This window comes from Triturus cristatus, chromosome 5_1 (genome assembly GCF_964204655.1).
Source record: "Triturus cristatus chromosome 5_1, aTriCri1.1, whole genome shotgun sequence".
NCBI classification, from domain to species: Eukaryota; Metazoa; Chordata; class Amphibia; order Caudata; family Salamandridae; genus Triturus; species Triturus cristatus.
Window position 1 is genome coordinate 256430038 of NC_140587.1, and position 22045 is coordinate 256452082.

The 22045-nt window shown below is 42.7% G+C and overlaps 1 protein-coding gene across 2 annotated transcripts in view; it reads left to right on the top strand.

The window, feature by feature from the left end:
* The window catches only part of NDRG1 (N-myc downstream regulated 1), a 177944-nt gene extending 167503 nt beyond the window's left edge, over nt 1–10441 (top strand). For both annotated transcript variants that reach the window (XM_085604884.1, XM_085604885.1), the window contains 3 exons: nt 1136–1171; nt 3598–3649; nt 8883–10441. In XM_085604884.1, the coding sequence (XP_085461010.1) occupies nt 1136–1171; nt 3598–3649; nt 8883–9121 (327 nt within the window). In that variant the 3' untranslated portion in view covers nt 9122–10441. The remainder of the gene's footprint in view (nt 1–1135; nt 1172–3597; nt 3650–8882) is intronic.
* The last annotated feature ends 11604 nt before the right edge of the window (nt 10442–22045 follow it).

Sequence of the window (22045 nt, forward strand, 5' to 3'; positions counted from 1 at the left end):
AAGTCTTCTAAATTAGTTCATCTAGGGGTCATGCATACCTTCTAATTTTCCTTAAGTCTTGCTCTTTAATACCCTCTAAGGCCAAATAATCTTCTTTTCCGCTTACTCAGTCCCCTCAACTCTTAACTGTTTTTATCTCTGTAAATATTACAATTCATATGTTTCTTTCGTTTTCCTTCCATTCTTGGTGCCAGTGTTAGAACCCTAGATGTGTATTAGTTGCAGTGTAAATTAATTCTTTCCTATACTTTCTATTTTGCTATAATACAGATGCAAATACAACTTGTGAATTCCTTACCGTTCTAAATTGTGTTGAGGATCTCTAGGTGAATGCATATGTACTCATCTACACACCTTGATCAAACACTAGTTTAACAGGACCTGGGGTAATTTTACACATGCTTATAACGTCATCACGCAGTATACCTTTGCTGTTCATGAACTCCAGCTGTCGAGTAGTACTCTGAATGTCGCATCCCAGTCAACATACAGAAGTTTACTTGTAAATAAGAGATGGACGAGAATATAGTCCTACTACTGGTTTTGAAATAATACATTATCTTACTTTTCAAGTGGGGTGAAAACAAGAGGGAGAACTTTCAGTGAATTAAAAAAATAACATCTTTGTAAAATCAGGGGCCAGTTCTGAATATTGTCACCGCTCATCCAGTGTAGATGTCAGAGAACGTAAATCTTTTGCTGGTATGTGTTAACCCTTGGTACTTTAATTAGTTTTCCTGATCATAATGTAGTTAGTTTGCTTAGAATGGGGATGGGCAATGAGAAATTATTTGCGTCAACTATTCATTTTGGCAATTGCACGACACAAATGTGGTATTCTTGGGCTTAAGTTATGGCCCTCATATTAAAAACGGACTTAAAAAATAAATAAAAATCTGCGGCCCTATCTTTTGATGACCAGTGTTACCAAGGTATAACTTTTTAAACTCTGGTGTTATTGATTGAAAGCAATGAGACTTGTATACACCGTATGTCATAAATGTATTGTTACAGGTAATTGAATTTACCGACAATGAGGTTCAGTTTGATGTTCACAATTACACCACTCTAGAGAGCGCAAATGCTTTTTGGGATTTTCTAAAACACCATTTGATAATGTTTATTATTTTTACAGATGTCAGACTGTGGAGGATTCCCACAAGTTGTTCAGGTATGGTGCCATATAGCTGTTAACGCCTTTTAAAAAAATTAAAAAAATTAACTTGTACAATTTTAACATGCTGCTTATTTGTTGTCCAGTAGGCTTCTTTTGTCATTCATCACCTATCTTATCCCTCAAACCCTCTAGATCTAACAATCTACTTCTTACTTGCTGCTCCATGTCCTAATTGACACTGTTCTTTTGTATGGCATGTTTATATATAGTATGTATGTGTGCGTCTATATACATATATTCAAAGAATAAACAAAGTTTCTAGTTAGTTGAATATGTCAGTGACAACACTAATGTTTTGAACCCAAAAAACCCACAGAAATTCACCAGTTAGAACGACCAATAACTTGCACCCTCGCCATGCACTGCTTATGACCTCACATATTACATAAACATGACATGTACTATGACCTAATTTATGATATCACTGATGATATAACAGACCTATTCACCTAATTATAAAGTTATAAAGTTCCATTAACCTTTGTTTTTTAGTGAATTTCTAAGTTGTTTTTTTAAGCAAAGCAGATATTTTGATCAGACCTATTTTACTTTAACTTTTTTTTTCTTTTGCAGTGAATTTCTAGGTTTTAAAAAATTCAAAAGTAATAATTTATTACCATATGTAAAGCCAGAATCCCCCCGAAGGCCATGCATGGCAGGGGTTTGCCACAGGGCCTTCAGTGTGCACAGCAAGGGGTTAGCAACAGGGCCTGCCTGCAGTCAGACCCTGTGTCTAACCTCCCCTGCAAGCAGCCAACCCCACAATGCATACAGACTTTTATTGCGTGCAGTGTGGGTTGGCTGCAGGGCCTGGCTTGCAACCAGGCCTTGTGTGCTACTCCTTGCAGACAGCCACCTTAAGGCAGCCAACCCCACGCACTGCCTTTGGTCGCGCATGGCAGGGGGTAGCCGCAGGGCCTGGCTTGCAGAAATTCCCTGCTTCCAACTCCCCTCAGGCAGCCAAACCCAAGCTGCACACAGCCTTTGGCCGTGCTCAACGGGGAGTTGGCTATAGTGGCCAAACCACCAGCAGGCTGGTAACCCCACACCATGCAGAGTCTTTGGCGTGTGCAGCGTAGGGTTGGCCTCCAGGCCCTTAAGGCCCATACCCTAGAGCAAAACATATATATTAAGGTGAGGGAGCATGCAGCACCCTCCTTGACCCTTAATTAGCCCCGGAAACCCCATCCCAGGGCCAGTTCCAATAAAAATGGGTCATGTGGCCTTCCTCCCCAAGCCAAAGGGCACCTGGGACACCATCCCTGGGGCCAAATACAAATAAACAGAGGAGGAGGTTGTGCAGCCATCCTGACCCCACCCCAAGGAGCAGAATTAAACTGGATGGGTGCGTGCAGTCTCCCTCCCGAACCTCAATAGGCACTGGGGACTCCATCTCCCGGAGACCAATATAATAAAGGGACATGGTCCACATTGTCCACCTCCCTGAACATTATTTGGCCCTGGGGCATTACATTTATTTAAAAGGGGAGGGGGGACCACGTGGCTCCCCAACCGGGCCCTGGAGACCCTTTCCCCTGGGGCCAGTGCTTGTTCTTGTAGCATTCCACGAGTAGAAAACAGACTGACTCCATTCTTCAGATGAATAGGAACTAGTCCATAAGGTTCTCTAATGGAACGATATCACCTTTGTCGATCTCTGCGAAAGGAGGCACAGACCGCTTCATATATCCATTATGTATCCTGAATGAAAAGGGTTTGAAGTACTATGAAATATTGGTAGATTTTTGTTGGCAGTTAATAAGGTGCTTGTACTCTGAAAATGTCAATATATTGTCTCGCCTTGTACTTTTGCTTGAAGTCCTTGGTGCATATCAGGTAAACAGTTTTGTGTCCTCATTATTTACATCTGTGGATGGCATTTGGCCATTCACAAGAATTGTGTTGGTGGTATTTCCATCAGTTGGCTTTAAAAGCCGTCTGCAATATTTTAGTTTGAAATGCAAATTTTTTATCCTGGCACTAGTACTGGCAGCGATGAAAAATGCAGCACAATGGAACACTTTGGTGGTAATATCAAGCACCGTGAAATTTATCACTGCAAGCTAAAGTGTCCTTGACGGCTTTTACTCCTAATAAAAATAATCTACTTCGTCACAAAACTGTTTACATGACTGAGCCTCTCGTCTGAATGTTGAAAGACCAATGACGTCGCACCATACTGTGATTCCTTGTTTAGGGAGAACGTTTTATGTGTGAATAAAATAATTGTGTTAAAGTCTACATATTTGATTCCTTCGTGATGATGCTATGCTTTGATTGACATAGTAAGTCAAAGCTGTCAAGGCAGTCCATAACATTTAACTGACAAAATCTGTACAGTGATGGCATCGGCACAATAAATACGCAGATGGAACAGCACAGCAGAAAGAAAATGTGATTTCTATATTTTCCTTTTGCAGCCAGCAAAACTTGCAGAAGCATTTAAATACTTCGTTCAAGGCATGGGCTACAGTAAGTGCTTGACTACGGCAATTGTGAAAGCTATATTTGCAATAGCGTTAGTTTTATTTAGACTTAACATGATTGATTGTCATATGCTAGTGTTCATATTTCCTGTCTCGCATGCATGCATCAAGGTGCACTTGTGATGGTCCATCTAGCTATTCTTTAAAACTTTTATACAGAAGTGTGGTATTTCAAAATCAGGTTGAAATTGCGGTCAGAAAGATTTGTTAAACATTTCCCTTGACGGATTAGTAGTCACAGCCTATGCGTGTTAAATTCCCACCACCACATACCACCCTTACATAACTAATGTTTGTCAGTTGTGTATTTTCCTCCAGTGATGCCGGTTTCACTTCTTTTTTTCAACTGGTAGCTATACATAGTATAGGCCTAGTTCTCATCTTAGTCTTTGTAGATCAGCATTGGGTTATGTGCACCTAAAATATACTCAAAGTTTCTAGTAGTAACTTTGTAGTCATATGCTGAGTTGTGTGCCCATCCCTTCAAGCATGGAGATGGGCAATGTAGCCCTACTTACGAGGCATAGATCGCCAACAGCTAGGGAGTTGCATCCAGACAGAGATTTATATCTAGACATAGATTTATGGATGTGGAGATCTCTGCAACAGATTTACCATCATGCACTGGCCTAGAGGTAAGCCAGTAGTACTAGAAGAGTAAGTCACACCTACTCATCAGACAATCCGTGCAAATCAAGCCTTATAGTGTTTTAGTAAGCTCAAATCACACACCCACATTAGGTACTGGAAGATATTGCTCCAATAATAACCACATCAAAAGCATCAGTTCAGTCAGCACCAAAAATCTCTCCTTGGCTTACACCAAGGATAAATGCAGTCAGTGGCTGCAGGAAAGACCCGTGCAAAGCAATGACTCCATTTGCCCGCCCTGACTGACCTCCACTCTGATGGAAATGGGTATTTCCAACCATATCCAGGCTCAGCAGAAAATTATGTTGGACATATGAATGTTAAATGTTGAATGGAATGGACACAAAACCAGGATTTCGAGCGGTCTTCCTCATGTACCACCAAAGGGAGCGAATATTGCAATGTTGAACGGGCTGGTTGTAACAATGCAATAAAGGGAGAGAACCCTCTAATAGAGCCTTTTCCAAGATCCCAGTGAACCAAAGATGGTTGCTCTTTTCTGCCTAATTAAAAAGAACATTGAATTTAGATTGCCTCTTTTTTTGTGTTGAACTCTTTTAATGGGTTGGATTGGTGAGATCCCAAAGCCCTAATGGTCACAAGAATGGACACATTTTATAGTACCTAAACCATCCAGGTTTATGAAGCTTTTCAGAGCCAGACCTGGCACCACTGAAATGATGCAGTCACTGTGATTGGAGGGGTAGTTGGCTTGAGCGTGAACGGGGAGGGTCACTGCATAATGATGTTGTATTCTTTAGTGGCGTGTATCTTTAGCTCTTTCCAAATTGGAGCAGACGCTCTGTGTTTCCATGTTGCTGTGTATGCTGTGCCCGCCCCAACTCGATAAGATACTGCAGGCACTGGCACAAGTTCATAGTTGACCGGGTGCACAACCTGGTCTGTCATATGCACCTCACAAATGCACAGATCAAAGCTCTGCTCCCACCATGATCTGGCTCTCTTAGATTAAATGGAGTTAATACACGTGTGTGCGATATGTAGAGCCCCTCATATTTGGGTTGGTCCTGTTTAGTGCTCATCTCCTCTTTAGTGCCAATGCTTCACTGTATCCAATGCCTCATATAAATAATTGCATGAGCAGTTCCATACGTCAGGGGCCCAAGTCGTCTGTTTATAGAAATGCATGTACAATCTGCCTAATATAATTAAAGTGTCACAGCCTTGTTTTCAGTTACATATTTAGTATTTAGACTATGGGTGTGTTGAATTTGTGTAATTTACTTCTGTGTAATTATGTGAAATTTAAACAAACATTATGCAAAATGTAAAACCTACATTTAGTGCTACATTTCAAACATGAAATGCGCCCTTGCTTCCATTTTGTATGAGTTGTCAATTTTTCAATTCAATTTTCAAACTTTATTTGATCAAGTTAAAATGGTCATAAAAGCACAGATAAATACATCGACATAAAACTTTAAAAACAGCAATTAACTCATCATTGATTCTAGAATAAAGAGATTAATACATTAAAATCGTTTCATGTGCTAGAACTATGTAGTTTTATTATCGTCTAACAAGCTCACTGCTCTTAGCGCCTCCCCCTTCCTCTTTTTCATACAGGCCCATAAGAATGACGCTACTGAATAACAAACCATAGGATCAGATGATTTAAAAACATATAGTGCCACCCGGCACTGGTTAAAATTCCCTTTCTTTAAAATTGGTTTAAGGTAGTCATTCCTTTCTCTCTCATAGAGCCTGCAGAATAGGACTAAGTGCAATTCAATTTGAGGTGAGAAATTATCGCATGGACACATACCTAAATCTGAATGGTTATGTTTTTTCCAGATAGCCTAACATAAGAGGGATCATGTTCGTGCAAAACCTCAATAATATATAAATCTGTGTTGCGGCCTAGTGACATTCACTAAATAAGAGTACCCCCCTCTATTAATGGAGGGTTTTGGCGTTATACACAAACCACATGTTTCTCTTTATGATATTCCTTTCGCTTATGCACAGACATCAATAAGAACATGTTGGTTACTTTTTTGTTTAGAGACCTTTTTACAAGCCAGTGGGTCATTAAAAAGTTCAGGGAGACCGATCTCCTTTAATACTGACTCCACATGGCTAAGCCACCTAGACCTCTTCCACTTGTCCATGCTTAAGCAACTCTTTATTATTGTTTGTGTGGGTCCCTGTGTCTCTCCGCCAGACATTGACCATGATAGGTCTTTATCAAAAAGATACCCCAAATAGGGGAAGGAGTCCACCACCTCTATTCTTTCAGCATCCGCATGTAGGTACAGCAATTTATCTCTTTGTTGCCCCAGCTACTATTACAAAAGACTTAGTTTGATTTACCTCAATTGTAATGAGTCCATAAAAGAGACATACGCGTTCATCAGATGTTGTAAGCCAAGCCCTGTTCTGGCAATTAACACTGCGTCGTCCGCGTAAGCCAATATTGGTAGCAGTTGGGAGTCAAAGACAGGAACATCCCGGGTGGCCACTGTAAGTGCTTTCTCGACTCCATTTGTATATTAGGAGAAGAGAAAAGGGGCCAGGACACAGCCCTGCCTTGCTCCCCTGGAAATTTTAAAAGGGCGCGTACAATCTCCATTTTTTTGTATAGCTGACTGATGCCGCAGCATTTAGATACAGTTGTCTGATGAAGTTTAATATGGCTTGGTTAACCCCCATCGTCTCCATTATATTCCATAGCTTAGCATGGACCACACAGTCGAACGCTGCGGTCCATGAATGCCATGTAGATCTTTCCGTCCTTCATTCTGGTATACTTTTCTATGGTCAGTGCTAAATTCAAGAACTGATCCACAGTACCCCTTCCCTGCTGGAATCCATACTGGGCCTGGATTAAGATGTCATCCTTAGCCCACCCCTCTAGTCTAGAGAGGAGGAGGCGGCCCATGAGCTTTGATGTTGTGTCCAGCAGGGAAATCGGTCTGTAATTCTTTGGGTTGGCCCGGTCTCCTTTTTTTAATAGATTGGGACAATGACCCCCATTGACCATGAGGGAGGGGGACCTATCACAGCTATGCTAGTTGTGTGTCCCATAAAGGTACCTTCAGCTCTATGGATAGAATAGCATGGTCACAGTAAATCGAAAAGGAATTTTCTACCTTGACAGCCCTTGTACTAAGGGGAAATGTTTAAAGTATATAGTCCATAGTTGACTCCACTCCATTTCGGTGAAAAGTTCCCATTGGAAAATCTGTTCCGGGATCTATATCGCAAATTATTTCCATCTTTAGGGAGGCTAATGACCTGTTTAGGCAGTTGCTGTACTCACTGTGTGTGAAGTGATATATAGGGTTTCCCCCATATCCTCTAGTACACAGAAGGGTAGTGTGTTGTGGTTGCAAGGATGTATATTGAAATCGCCCATCCATATCACATTTACATTCATGTTCTTTATATTGCGTACAATGTTATCTATTGCTTTATCAACCTCTCCCACAATTGAGCGCATATTTGGGCCAAATCTGGTATAGAAATGTATTAATAGCCATATCCTTTCCTGGCATACCTCCCACATAAGGATGTGGAAGTTTGAATTTGATGGGGCGTTCTCTTTTACTCTTTTACTTTTACCAGTAAATCATTCCAAATTAGAGTAAAAATGCCCCCATTGGCCCTCCCAGAGGTGGACGGTTTCACTTGGGTCTGAGTTGTCATGTTGTGCAAAAAACGTGACAAAAACACAAATACCACACACAACAGCCACTTGTTTTCTATCATTCACGTCCTTCTCTGCTCCTGAGCTAAAACGTTGCTGCAAATGCGGTGCAATGGCGTTATCTCATGAATTTCTAGTAATGTGGAATTCCTAAAACTAGATCCCTAGCAAGCTCTAGTGAACACGATCACTCTGGAGTAACAGAGACTGAGAATGTGAAAGCTAGTTTGGTACAATTAATCTTGAACTTTAATCTTTAGCAAGCAAGATCACTTTGATTTAATGGAGGCAGAGAGGCTGTAAAAGCTAGTTGGGTACAATGAATCTTTACCTTTCATCCTTGGCGAGCACTAGCGAGCAAGATCACTCTGTTGTAATGGAGGCAGAGAGGCTGTGAAAGCTAGTTGGGTACAGTGAATCTTTAACTGTTATCTGTTCACAAGGAAACTGAAAATACAACAGCCTCTGCCAATTGTGCAAACTGTAAGGATTACAGATGCAAAAAGACAACTTAAATGATGTTTTGAAAGCAATAGCACAACCCACTAACCAGGACTCATGCCCTGATGACCCCTGGGTTAGTTGCTGGCATAAATATCATTGATACAAAAATATTGCTCCGGTCAATGTAGATTTTTTTTATTGACTCCAATGGTGTGATATTTTTGCAAATGATAGTTGTTAAACAATATTTTTGTGAGACTATATGTAAGCCACCATATCCTGTAAACAAACTCTGTAACTAATAACGGTAGCTAAATCCACACTAGTGCTCTACAACCATTTGTTATTGGATGTTTTCTGCTAAGCACACTTTTTGTAAATTTATTGTAAATTGATCATCTGTAGATGTAATTCATTTTTGAATTTCGCTAATGCCAGTATGTGCTTATTTCAGTGCCTTCAGCAAGTATGACCCGTCTTATGAGGTCCCGCACAGCTTCTGGGTCCAGTGTAACCTCAATGGAAGGCAATAGAAGCCGATCCCATACCGGAGAGGGTTCAAGAAGCCGTTCTCACACCAGCGAAGGCAACCGAAGCAGAACCCATACTTCTGATGGCAACAGAAGTCGCACAAACTCAAATCTCACCCCCAACTCTGGAAGCAATGCTACACCCATGGAAGCCTCTTGCTAAGCCAGTCTTCAGTGTACTAATATTTCAACTCTACTACTTAATGACTGACCACTGTGCATTGCATCTCGGATTGGTTGTGTTTAACGAAGATCGCGGTTGGCCAGAGGTTTGCAGGGACCAAGTAAAATAATTGTTTGGCTACTTAGTCAGAACACTGTTATAAGTCATCGTAACTACCTGTAGTTTGCCACTCAGTAACTGATGCCAAAGCTTAAAACATTTGCCAAAATGTTGTATAAATTATATGGACACCAATTTTACATGACGCATTCACTTCTCTTCCTGTTTAAAGTTAGTCGCCTGCTGACATGAGCTTTTTGTCTCCGAGAAGCAATGCATGACGGTTACTTATTTAAGTTACGGAACACCTAAACCTTGAGTTTCAGACTCGCATGTACATAATTAATTACACATACTACACTGTTTAAAAAGTTGTTCCTTTTCTAATTAAATAGTATACCTATTTTCTATACGGAATATATATATATATTTGTATATTATTATAATATTGATAATTAAACGTTGATTTATTTTTGAAAAATTAAGTCTTTGCACACAGTGTGCAAATTCCGAATGCAAAACTAAACGCTTTAATGCATTGAATGTTTCATAAGGTGACATCTTTAAATCTGTTTTTTTTAGCCATCTGGAATTTAAAATGTATTAAAGCACTTTGATCTCCATGGCATTACTACTAACATTTGAACTTATGTGTATGTTTAGTGAATCATTTCTACTACAGTATGTGACACTCCATGCAGTTCTTTCTAATTATGTGCGGAAATGTTTATAGCCAATAAGATTATGTATTCTGCCGCATTCCATCTCTTGACAGTGAAAGATGAAATTAAGCAAGTCATCATTACTACAGTATGACTTGTGCATGCCAGTATGCTTCAAAATGGTTAGATTCAAGTTTACATTTTAATTGACTGACAGTAACCTGCAGATTGGTTGATTCTAAAACTCTCGTTTTGTAGAGAAACCTATTCACAAATACCGCAAATGCTCACTTCTTAGACAATGGCCATGCTTTTTTTTTTTTTTCTTTTTCTTTTTTTCTTTTTTGCTACTAAGCCATATTTTTCTAAAATTCTGGGGTCGGATATATCTGTAAATACCGAGCTTTGTCTCCATTATAATGAGAGCATTAGTATTTCAATGTTAGGACTAAGAAAGCCGTATCTGTCTTACTGTATGACCGAGTTACAATTTAGCAGGATCATTTTAGATTTGTTTATGGCAGATATAAATGGGAGGGAGGGAACTGTTAATGACAAACTTGTATTTATTCATGAAATAAATGTGTATCGATGGAGAGTTGAATTGTGTTAATCAAGTTATTGTCATCGAATGTTCATTCTACGCACGTGCAACCAAAGGCTTCCATGAGCATCCTATGTAAAGATAAATTGTGTTGTTGCTAAGAAGTAAAACTTGGACAGGAACTATGTACAATTCAATTCTAACACATATTAACAAACGCTAATTTTTGGTTTGAGGTGTGGCACAGCCAGAGCTGCTGCCATTCCACACAAAAAAAAATGGAGAAAGGCGTTATGGCCTGGCCTGTAAGGTTGTTTAGTTTGACTTAAGTGCTACTCACATTTTGAATCTACACTGAGGAGTATTTGATGTTCAGTTGTCTCCAGTACATTTATTTGTGCATTAAGTGCGCACAACTATTCGGAAATTTTGATGCACTGGTTTAACTGTGAAGACTACTTGCACTGCAATTGAAGCCCAGTGTGTGTAGTGCTTTGTTGAGTTCCAAGACAATTTAGATGAGCCTATGGGACTGCATACATAGAGTGGGAAAGTTGTTGAAAGAAACAATCTGGGGATGCAGAGCGCACATGAACCAAAAAACTAATCACTGAAATGGCCCAAGTTTTGATACCCATGGGATTGATTGTGAGGTGAATCGTCTCATCTAAGATGGACACCATATCCTCCTAGGTGAAGAAATACCTCTTATCCATGGTCAAAGCGGTTTATCACAATCCCAGCAGCACACTTTTGAGTGAGAAAAAACACGTCTGGCCCAGAAAGAAAGATGTGGCAATACTAATGCCTCCATGTACCAACTTTAAGACGTTTCACTTTGTACACAACCATGCATTTGTTGTTTTTGATATGTGCAGTCTTGTTTTCAAAGATTATTTGTTCCAACCTGAGATTTTGCAGCATTCTAGATGAAACCAGAATTGATGATGCCAATCTACTTGGTATTGGTGTAGAGGGCATATTTTTAGAACACTGTGGACATGGCCCAGATGGCCATCAACTTAGTTTCCAGTCTTCTCTCAATGATTGGCGGTATGAGGGGCTGGGTGTGCGAGAGCATTGCAGAGCCCCAAAGGGCAGGAATAACCAAGGCAAAAATGCATGTTTGAGCACCATTGCAGTAGCATGTGATGATGTAAAGCATCTTTTGCAAAAATTGCTTTTTAAGAAACCTAATTTACATAAACATTATTGCATTCTGTGGACCAAACACATTTTTTCTCAAGTATTTTTAATTTAGCAATACAGTTTCAAAAGTAATAACTTTCACTGGAGATTGCATGTAAATATTTTTTTAATGTAACTATTTGAGTGGTAAATGGACATGTAAGGATCTTACATAAAATATGTGTGTGTGTGTGTGTATATATATATATATATATATATATATACATATATGCACGAACCTCCTTCTTGCGAATGAGTAGAGACCACACCGGGGAACAGAAAGGAAGCAGCTTTATTCCTTTAAAGGGCGAATGCATTTCGGCTGCACATCAGCCTTCGTCAGCGCCATAATGTTCAGGAGGCTTCCACTTCACGAACTTGAGTCCTGCTGCCCCCTTATTGGCTGAGGGCCCGCTCCGCCCCCTGTAGTAAACCGCGCACCTGTCAACAGTTCAAGTGGTGTAGACGAACTGCAACTCCCAGAAAGCATAGTGAAATCCAGGTAGGTGATGCGTGAGGGGTGTTACGCCTGGTGGATGAGCGGAATGACAGGACAGTTCGTGATGAAGCCAATTTCCCGTAGGTAAAGGAACAGCATGCCCCCTTAGGTCCCCCAACCGCCTCAGCCAAAGAGTTCAGGGATTGTGTCTGGCAGGGGCAACGATGACAGTGCACCTCGCCCAACATGGGGTTGGGTAACCTCATGACTGCTGTCTTTCCTCTCCGAAATCCGTGGCGGGTCCCGGTCTCCCAATAACTTGGATACACGAACTGCCACTGGAACAGCGACAGAGCCAGTAATTGCCGGGCCAACAGGTGAGGCGGGGGTCTCTAAAACCGTGTTTCTGGCACACACGGAAATTAAATGCACGAACCTCCTTCTTGCGAATGAGTAGAGACCACACCGGGGAACAGAAAGGAAGCAGCTTTATTCCTTTAAAGGGCGAATGCATTTCGGCTGCACATCAGCGCCATAATGTTCAGGAGGCTTCCACTTCACGAACTTGAGTCCTGCTGCCCCCTTATTGGCTGAGGGCCCGCTCCGCCCCCTGTAGTAAACCGCGCACCTGTCAACAGTTCAAGTGGTGTAGACGAACTGCAACTCCCAGAAAGCATAGTGAAATCCAGGTAGGTGATGCGTGAGGGGTGTTACGCCTGGTGGATGAGCGGAATGACAGGACAGTTTGTGATGAAGCCAATTTCCCGTAGGTAAAGGAACAGCATGCCCCCTTAGGTCCCCCAACCGCCTCAGCCAAAGAGTTCAGGGATTGTGTCTGGCAGGGGCAACGATGACAGTGCACCTCGCCCAACATGGGGTTGGGTAACCTCATGACTGCTGTCTTTCCTCTCCGAAATCCGTGGCGGGTCCCGGTCTCCCAATAACTTGGATACACGAACTGCCACTGGAACAGCGACAGAGCCAGTAATTGCCGGGCCAACAGGTGAGGCGGGGGTCTCTAAAACCGAGTTTCTGGCACACACGGAAATTAAATGCACGAACCTCCTTCTTGCGAATGAGTAGAGACCACACCGGGGAACAGAAAGGAAGCAGCTTTATTCCTTTAAAGGGCGAATGCATTTCGGCTGCACATCAGCCTTCGTCAGCGCCATAATGTTCAGGAGGCTTCCACTTCACGAACTTGAGTCCTGCTGCCCCCTTATTGGCTGAGGGCCCGCTCCGCCCCCTGTAGTAAACCGCGCACCTGTCAACAGTTCAAGTGGTGTAGACGAACTGCAACTCCCAGAAAGCATAGTGAAATCCAGGTAGGTGATGCGTGAGGGGTGTTACGCCTGGTGGATGAGCGGAATGACAGGACAGTTCGTGATGAAGCCAATTTCCCGTAGGTAAAGGAACAGCATGCCCCCTTAGGTCCCCCAACCGCCTCAGCCAAAGAGTTCAGGGATTGTGTCTGGCAGGGGCAACGATGACAGTGCACCTCGCCCAACATGGGGTTGGGTAACCTCAGGACTGCTGTCTTTCCTCTCCGAAATCCGTGGCAGGTCCCGGTCTCCCAATAACTTGGATACACGAACTGCCACTGGAACAGCGACAGAGCCAGTAATTGCCGGGCCAACAGGTGAGGCGGGGGTCTCTAAAACAGTGTTTCTGGCACACACGGAAATTAAATGCACGAACCTCCTTCTTGCGAATGAGTAGAGACCACACCGGGGAACAGAAAGGAAGCCGCTTTATTCCTTTAAAGGGCGAATGCATTTCGGCTGCACATCTGCCTTCGTCAGCGCCATAATGTTCAGGAGGCTTCCACTTCACGAACTTGAGTCCTGCTGCCCCCTTATTGGCTGAGGGCCCGCTCCGCCCCCTGTAGTAAACCGCGCACCTCCCGTTAAAAGGAAGGGAGTGAGATCTATGTGATAGAAGGCTACACAACATTAGTACGATGGTATATTCTTGCATTTTCGAGAAATATTCCCAGACTTAATGTTATGCGGAGCGTAATGTTAGCATGGGGGAATAGTAAGCGAGGAACATTTCCAGGAGTGCTCATAAGGTGGAATGCCTACAATATCCACCATGGAAACTGTTACTGAAGATTGATCTCATATGAAGTGTACATCAAGGGCATGCAATTGTTATCAGTTCGGCCCAGGATGTGTTATCTTCAAAACCCAGGGGAGCAGTCCCATTTAAGGCCCGGCATGACAGGTAATAGATGGAGGTGACGTCATGCCAAGTTAGCCCGGATGTGCTAATTGTTTGAATTTAGTTCTGCCCAGGGTATGTCGTCATTTAAACCCCTTAAGTGAGACCCCAACTTGAACACCCAGCATTGTTCTTTCCTAAACAGGGCTTCTTTTGTGATGTTAGGGGAAGCCTCTAGAATAGTCCAGTTTAAGTCATTGGGCGTGTGATTTTTTTCCGCAAAATGTGAACACATTTTAGTATTTGTTTTTTTGCATCGTACATTACTTCTGTGTTCAGTTAATCTGGTTTTGGCTTGGCGTGTGGTCATCCCAATGTATTGTAGGGGGCAGGGACACGTGATCAGGTAGATACAGTTACGAGTGTTACAATTTGTGTGTTTTTTCTGGGTCCAACTCCAGTTGCTAGTAAGTTGAACTGTTTTTGAGGCTCGGTTAATGGGCATGCCACACATTGACTGCAAGGGTAATGTCCACTAACCGGAGGTAGGTTCCATAAGGTGGTAGGGACTGCAGGATCTGTCTTTTTTGGTCTGGTGTTGATGAGGAGATCCTTAAGGTTTGACGTGCGTTTAAAAGCAAATCTGGGTTTTGGTATGGACAAATCACCTGAATCTAGGATTCTCCAATGTTTATTAATGACCCTTTTTAACATGTTGGATTCTGTGGTAAAAGTGGTCACACATGTGATGAGATCTGATTCAGGTTTGGTTTTTGATTCCAAAAGGGTTGATCTGTGAGTGTTACATGCTCGTTTTTGTGCGTTGCCAATGATACGGGCGGGGTATTGTCTCTGAGCTAGATTCACACTAAGTTCAGATGCTTGTTTTTTATAGTTTTCTATTTGGCTGCAGTTCCTGCGGATACGCAAGAACTGCCCGTAAGGAAGATTATCCTTAAGTGCTTTGGGATGAAAACTATTGTATTGTAGGGGACAATGGCTGTCGGTGGGTTTTTTGTATGTGATTGTTTCCAGGTAGCCCGTCCGGTTGATAATAGTCAGGTCAAGGAATGGTAGTTCCTGTTCGGAGCAGTTAGCAGTGAATTTTAAAAAGGGGTTAAGATCATTAATCCATGACATGAAATTTGGACCCTCCATACTGGATCCAGATGGAGGGGCATCGACCAGCAATTCAGCTGGAGATTGGACTACTATCACAAACATGAAAAGGCAACTCATGAAAATTATCATGCACGGTGCCATCATGACGGAATATCTGCGTGCAAATATAGCACCGAATAGTTTGATCGTCACTAACACCCCAAGGATCTTCCTAGAGGACAAGCAATTCAAGGAAGAATGGCCCCTGGTGTCATGGAAATGCACCACGGACCTTTTGGTACTCATTATAAAAACTGCAAAAAGGTTAGCTGACGAACTCATCCAAAAAATTACCATAGCAGAAGGTACTATGAAGGCAAACATTACTATTGCCGCCTTCAAGGCAAAATTGGCAGAAATAACAAAAGAGATCAATGATAACAAAGATTACTTGATGAGACAAAAAGTAACTAAGCTCCAGAAGGACATCACACGGTTCAGCAAGGAAAAGGTGTACCCCTACCTTAAAGACGATTTTGTACCTTCCGGAGATGATTACTTATCCGATGACAGCACTAACTCTCGCCGGCGTACCAATTCCTCAAGCAGCAACTCTAGCTCTGAGACGCAAGGCACATATTACCACAACCAGCAGTCTAGAAGACCCACCAATACCATGTACGGGTACGGCAATTCACCATACCAAGGACCGGGACCCTTCCAAGGGCTGCCTCCTTTTCAAGGATCTTATCCATTTCATGGACCACCCATGTGGCAATATCCACAAGGACCACCACCCCCCTTTCCACCCTTCCAACCACAACCTTTTTTAGGCAGAGGCTGGGGCAAGGGGTGAGGCAGAAGAAGAAGAGGCGCACAGAACCAACAAAAACAAGTACAATGGCAGGATCAGGCACCACAACCACCACTACACATGGAATTGCGAAGCCACCAGTAGAAGAAAAATTAATCGTAAACTTGTCAGATCGCCTTCTCGCCAACACAGAAACTAATGTCCTTAAAAGAGGCCTAGGATTTGTACCTACACCCAAAGTGGATTCCTTCCGCACTAACTTGGAAATCCATAATCTCTTTAGGAAAATCCGCCTCAAGGCTTACTTTGGCGAACAACCTAATTCACGTCCTTTGGATACTGGTTTACGAAAACCTTCTACTTTCACTCCGACCACCAGCATGGTCCCATCAGAAGTTCTTACTTTTGAAAAAGCAGTACTAAAAGAAATATCAAAAAAACGCCATACTTCGAATTTTTCTAACATGACCAATGAGGAGGCCCTAGCTATAAAAACACTAGCCGACGATGCTGCCATAACAATCAAGGAAGCAGATAAAGGCGGTGCTATAGTGATCATGGCTAGCACAGACTACCGGATGGAATGTCTACGCCAATTACAGAATACCAACTACTATACACCACTCACTACGGACCCCACGCCACGCCTATCTACCAAAATAAACTCCATGGTCACAGCGGCAAAGAACCAAGGATGGATTTCTAAAAATGAAGATGAATTTTTAGTGAATACTAACCCAAAAGTACCCTATTTTTATACACTGCCAAAAATCCACAAAGGGGTATCCCCACCCCCTGGAAGACCAATTGTGTCTGGCATAGGGTCCCTTTTAGAACCACTATCCAAATTCTGCGACCATTTTTTACGGCCATTAGTTCGTACTACCCCTACATTTCTACAAGACACCAGAGATGTCCTGAAATTGATTGAACTAACCAATTTGGAGGGTCCACATCCAGATGTACTTCTTACACTGGATGTAGAGGCCCTCTATACCAATATCCCTCAGCTCAACACTCTTGAGGTGGTTGAGACATTGGCAACGCACAAAAACGAGCACGTAACACTCACAGATCAACCCTTTTGGAATCAAAAACCAAACCTGAATCAGATCTCATCACATGTGTGACCACTTTTACCACAGAATCCAACATGTTAAAAAGGGTCATTAATAAACATTGGAGAATCCTAGATTCAGGTTATTTGTCCATACCAAAACCCAGATTTGCTTTTAAAAGCACGTCAAACCTTAAGGATCTCCTCATCAACACCAGACCAAAAAAGACAGATCCTGCAGTCCCTACCACCTTATGGAACCTACCTCCGGGTTGTGGACATTACCCTTGCGGTCAATGTGTGGCATGCCCATTAACCCGAGCCTCAAAAACAGTTCAACTTACTAGCAACTGGAGTTGGACCCAGAAAAAACACACAAATTGTAACACTCGTAACTGTATCTACCTGATCACGTGTCCCTGCCCCCTACAATACATTGGGATGACCACACGCCAAGCCAAAACCAGATTAACTGAACACAGAAGTAATGTACGATGCAAAAAAACAAATACTAAAATGTGTTCACATTTTGCGGAAAAAAATCACACGCCCAATGACTTAAACTGGACTATTCTAGAGGCTTTTCCTAACATCACAAAAGAAGCCCTGTTTAGGAAAGAACAATGCTGGGTGTTCAAGTTGGGGTCTCACTTAAGGGGTTTAAATGACGACATACCCTGGGCAGAACTAAATTCAAACAATTAGCACATCCGGGCTAACTTGGCATGACGTCACCTCCATCTATTACCTGTCATGCCGGGCCTTAAATGGGACTGCTCCCCTGGGTTTTGAAGATAACACATCCTGGGCCGAACTGATAACAATTGCATGCCCTTGATGTACACTTCATATGAGATCAATCTTCAGTAACAGTTTCCATGGTGGATATTGTAGGCATTCCACCTTATGAGCACTCCTGGAAATGTTCCTCGCTTACTATTCCCCCATGCTAACATTACGCTCCGCATAACATTAAGTCTGGGAATATTTCTCGAAAATGCAAGAATATACCATCGTACTAATGTTGTGTAGCCTTCTTTCACATAGATCTCACTCCCTTCCTTTTAACTCTCACACTACCCCTACCCGTTCCAATATGGCTGCCATGATACCACGGCGGACACCGAAACTTCCCGGACGTGATCCAGATCGAACTTGCATCAATAGCCCATTCCAAGATGGCTGCCACGTTCAGGGACGCTCCTCGAACAGCGTTATTTAAGAACACCGACCGAAAGGTTTCTTCACGGGGCCCAGAGCGAGGGTAGGACATCGGCAAAGTTGCTCGTCTACCGCCGTGAGTACTTAATGGGGTGTCTTAACCCAAACGGTAAGCCTTCTAATTACGCCGAAGTGTTGTCAACAGGTTTATGTAACTGGTCCTTTCATGTTCTTTTAACCATCCTCTTAGACTCCGGAGCAACTATTGTGCTCTGTTCCTCCCCGTCAGCCGGAATTAGGTCATTGGGGGTGAGTCCTCAGCATGTGTCCGTTACTCGTATTTTTACCTTCCTTAATTTGACACCAGCGTATTGAGCTTGCATGGTTTGTCGTTAGTCAACCACCATTGTCTTTTTACCACAGTCGCTGTGTTTGCTACATGTGTGTTTTTAGCCCCCCGGTTTCAATTTTTCAATTTTTGATATCCTGCAGGTCCCGGTCTACCTCCGACCTTTTATGTTGCCAATATTCATGTTGCCAATAGATGTGCGCAAATGATGTACGTTAAGAGGGACTCCAACTATTAGACTAGTTGAGCTTGTCTCCTCCACCAAACCACATACTATCGCAATTTGCGCCGGTCACTTGACCTTCGTCAATTAATCACTTCTGACAACCGAGCACCGGTTCTTTCACGTCGCATCCACCTAGTCTACCTGCACTCCTTGGCTGGGTTTGGAGGCTTTACAGTCATTTGAAGTTTCCTTTAAGAATCACAAGTGTGCTTCTCACCACAGTACCTGTACATTGTGCATCTTGGCAGGTCTAACCGCTGGTTTTATCCCCTTTCACTTTGTCCTTCTCCTACAGGTCTCGGTACATCCCAGTACCAGTTCTCCATTAACTTCCTTCTGCCGTAATTAGCAACTAGTGCTATACGGCGGTGCACTTAATTCACACTTACTTGGTCCTGACGAAGTGCCATTGACCCCTTCTGGGGCAGATGGGGCACGAAACATGTTGACCACACTAACTTAAGACTAGCCCTTAGGGAACATTATTTCCTACACAGGGCTTCTTCACAATTTTAATAAGGTTGGAGCTACCTCAATAATTAAAACTTGAATTTAGTAGGACTGCTCAAAAACCTTTTTTATTTATCTCACTCCTAGTGCACCACCTGGCCCTCACACCCACACGCACCCATACGGCTTCTTCAAAAGATCCCCGATAAAGAGCCCCGGTTTCGGGAGCCCGTCAGGCATTGCAGCGCCGGCCAGACGAGGGGCAAATGCCCAAATGATGAAGCATGACATCCCTTGGGGTGTGTGAGGGCATTTCGAAGAAAGACCTGTGCTTTCCCTTCCTCCCTTTCCCCCTGTCTTAGACAGCACCCCTAGGAACTGCTCATTCCTTAAACCCTCGCTGTGGGTCATCCGACTTCTGATAGACAGTACTCTTCTTTAAACTGTCGCGTGTGTCCACGTCTCTCAGAAGATAAAACAAAGTAAATATCCTTATTCATACTTTGAAAAATGACATTTACCTACAATTAGCCGTAGGTAACTTCGAAGGCGTTGGATGGAGAACTACGTGTTTCATCAACGGTAGCTCATGGCTCCGTAAGAGATGTATTATTTATCGGTATGCATCCTTCGTTTCTAGGAAATGTGAAGTCCGCCACTATACTGAAAAAGAATAAATAATTCTATGTCATGACTAGAGCTTTGTCAGACAGCAGGGCCACCATTTGAGATGGGCAAGCTACAAAATGTCTGTGGCGAGAGCTAGCACCCAGAGAGGGAGGCATCCGATGGATGGATCCGAAATGCATTTTTTAATCAAGCTTGGCAAAAATCTCAAGAAAGGACTGGTTTGCTTGCAATTCTCTGTAAATTAAAATTATTGAAACCGACCAAGTCCAGTATTCTCGGTTAGCACGCACCTCTTTTGTTGGTAAAACTAAAACAGCCTGGTCTTCTGAACACCACTGATGTATTCTCCTTATACACTGAAATGAAGTAGAGACAGTCTTCAGAGAAATGGAATCAACTGCAGAAGGCAAGGTCCTTGGTCAGTCGTCTCCCTTTGGTGGTCCGCAGGAACATCAGCTCCTTCTGTGAGCCGACGAAGGCAGAGTCCACATTCTACTGCACTCCGGATGCTCTGTTTTGCCCCAGGCTGGAGGTTGCAGGCCATGCCTTTGGACAATACTGCATCTTTATAGTTTAGACCCAATGCAATCTAATCTATATTACTGCAGCAACAGAGTTTATGGATACTCTGGCAACTTCTATTAGGCAGTGGGGTGTATGTAGCCAGGGTCCTTCGGACCACCCATACCTGCCTTTATCCATCCGAGACCACATGTCTTCAATAATGGTAGGTGAGCGCCAGTGCCCACATTTCCTTTTCTTCCTTCCTTTAACCTACAGCAGCGTTTCCCAAAAATGTGGCTCGTGACGCAACAGATTTTTGTGGGCCATGCCTTTAATTTCTGTATTTATCTTGTCCGATTTGGTGCCCTTCAGTGGAAGAGGTCAAATGTTAAGCTATGTCTTCTGGCAAATTGCTCCTTATGTGTTTTTTAACATGTAGATTGGTGTTTACAAACTTCTTTCACCCTGAGAAAGGAAAAGTGAGGTGAATTATGTGACAGTCATGCTGGGATACGGAGTGGGAAAGGCTGTAGGATGTACATTTTTAACACACAACACAATGTAAATACCTGTAAATAGAATACACTAATGCATGCATCTTCTCCTGCGGAAGCTTTCTTTCATGTTTTCAGGGAAAAGGTAAAAAAAAATGCTGTAAAATGTGGAATTATTTTTTAATTTTTGTTATCGTTTGCTGCATAATTACATGCAAACGGAATCCATACATGCAAGCCACGTGTCCCAAGATAGTTAATGGTTTTATGGGAACTTAACATAAGAGTTGTCAAACAAGAAGTGTTCTGCTGTCCTCTATGCAAATGAATGTATGTTTTGGGACAGGTTTACAAATGTTGTTTTTTAGCTAAAGCAGGAAAGATTAAGAACTCAGATTTAACAATCTGCGTATTAAAAGGGACATGTATACTGTGCACAAATTGTCCATCTGCAAGATCAAAAGGGATGTGGTTCGTCGGCTTAAACTGCCGACTCTGGTGCAGGAAACCAGGGTTCGAGCCTCGGGGTCGCATCCGCATCCTGTCATTCTGGCCAAATCACTTAATCTCCCTGTGCCTGAATGTGTAATGTAAATACAGTGCTCATGTAAAGCCTCCAATACCTTCGGGTGAGTTTGCGCTATATAAATATGCAACAACAAAAAAAACGCTAAAGAGGTATGTCGATATGGAGTCCAAAATGCTATATCCCTACCACATTTGCTGGAACCTCTGAAAGAAAGGATTTACGCAAACTGTGATTATAACAAGCTCTTACTCTTGAGGACATGGGTGCCACAGGTTTCTTGCCTCGCCGTACAGTTGTTTTTCACACATGTAGATCGGCTGGAAGAGGTGTTGAGATGCTTCAATATTCAGATTATACGTTACTATCTAAAACAGACTGTGGGAAAAGGAACCCATCATCTTCATGACTACTTCCTACATATTCACAACTGGATTAGCTGAGGCTCAAACAAAAAAACAAAACAAATTCCTACTCTTCTTGTCCTCATCTCGTTCTTACATCTAGACCTGGGTAAATGCTGTTTTGGCCAAAGTACTTGCTCCAGCACGCGCCT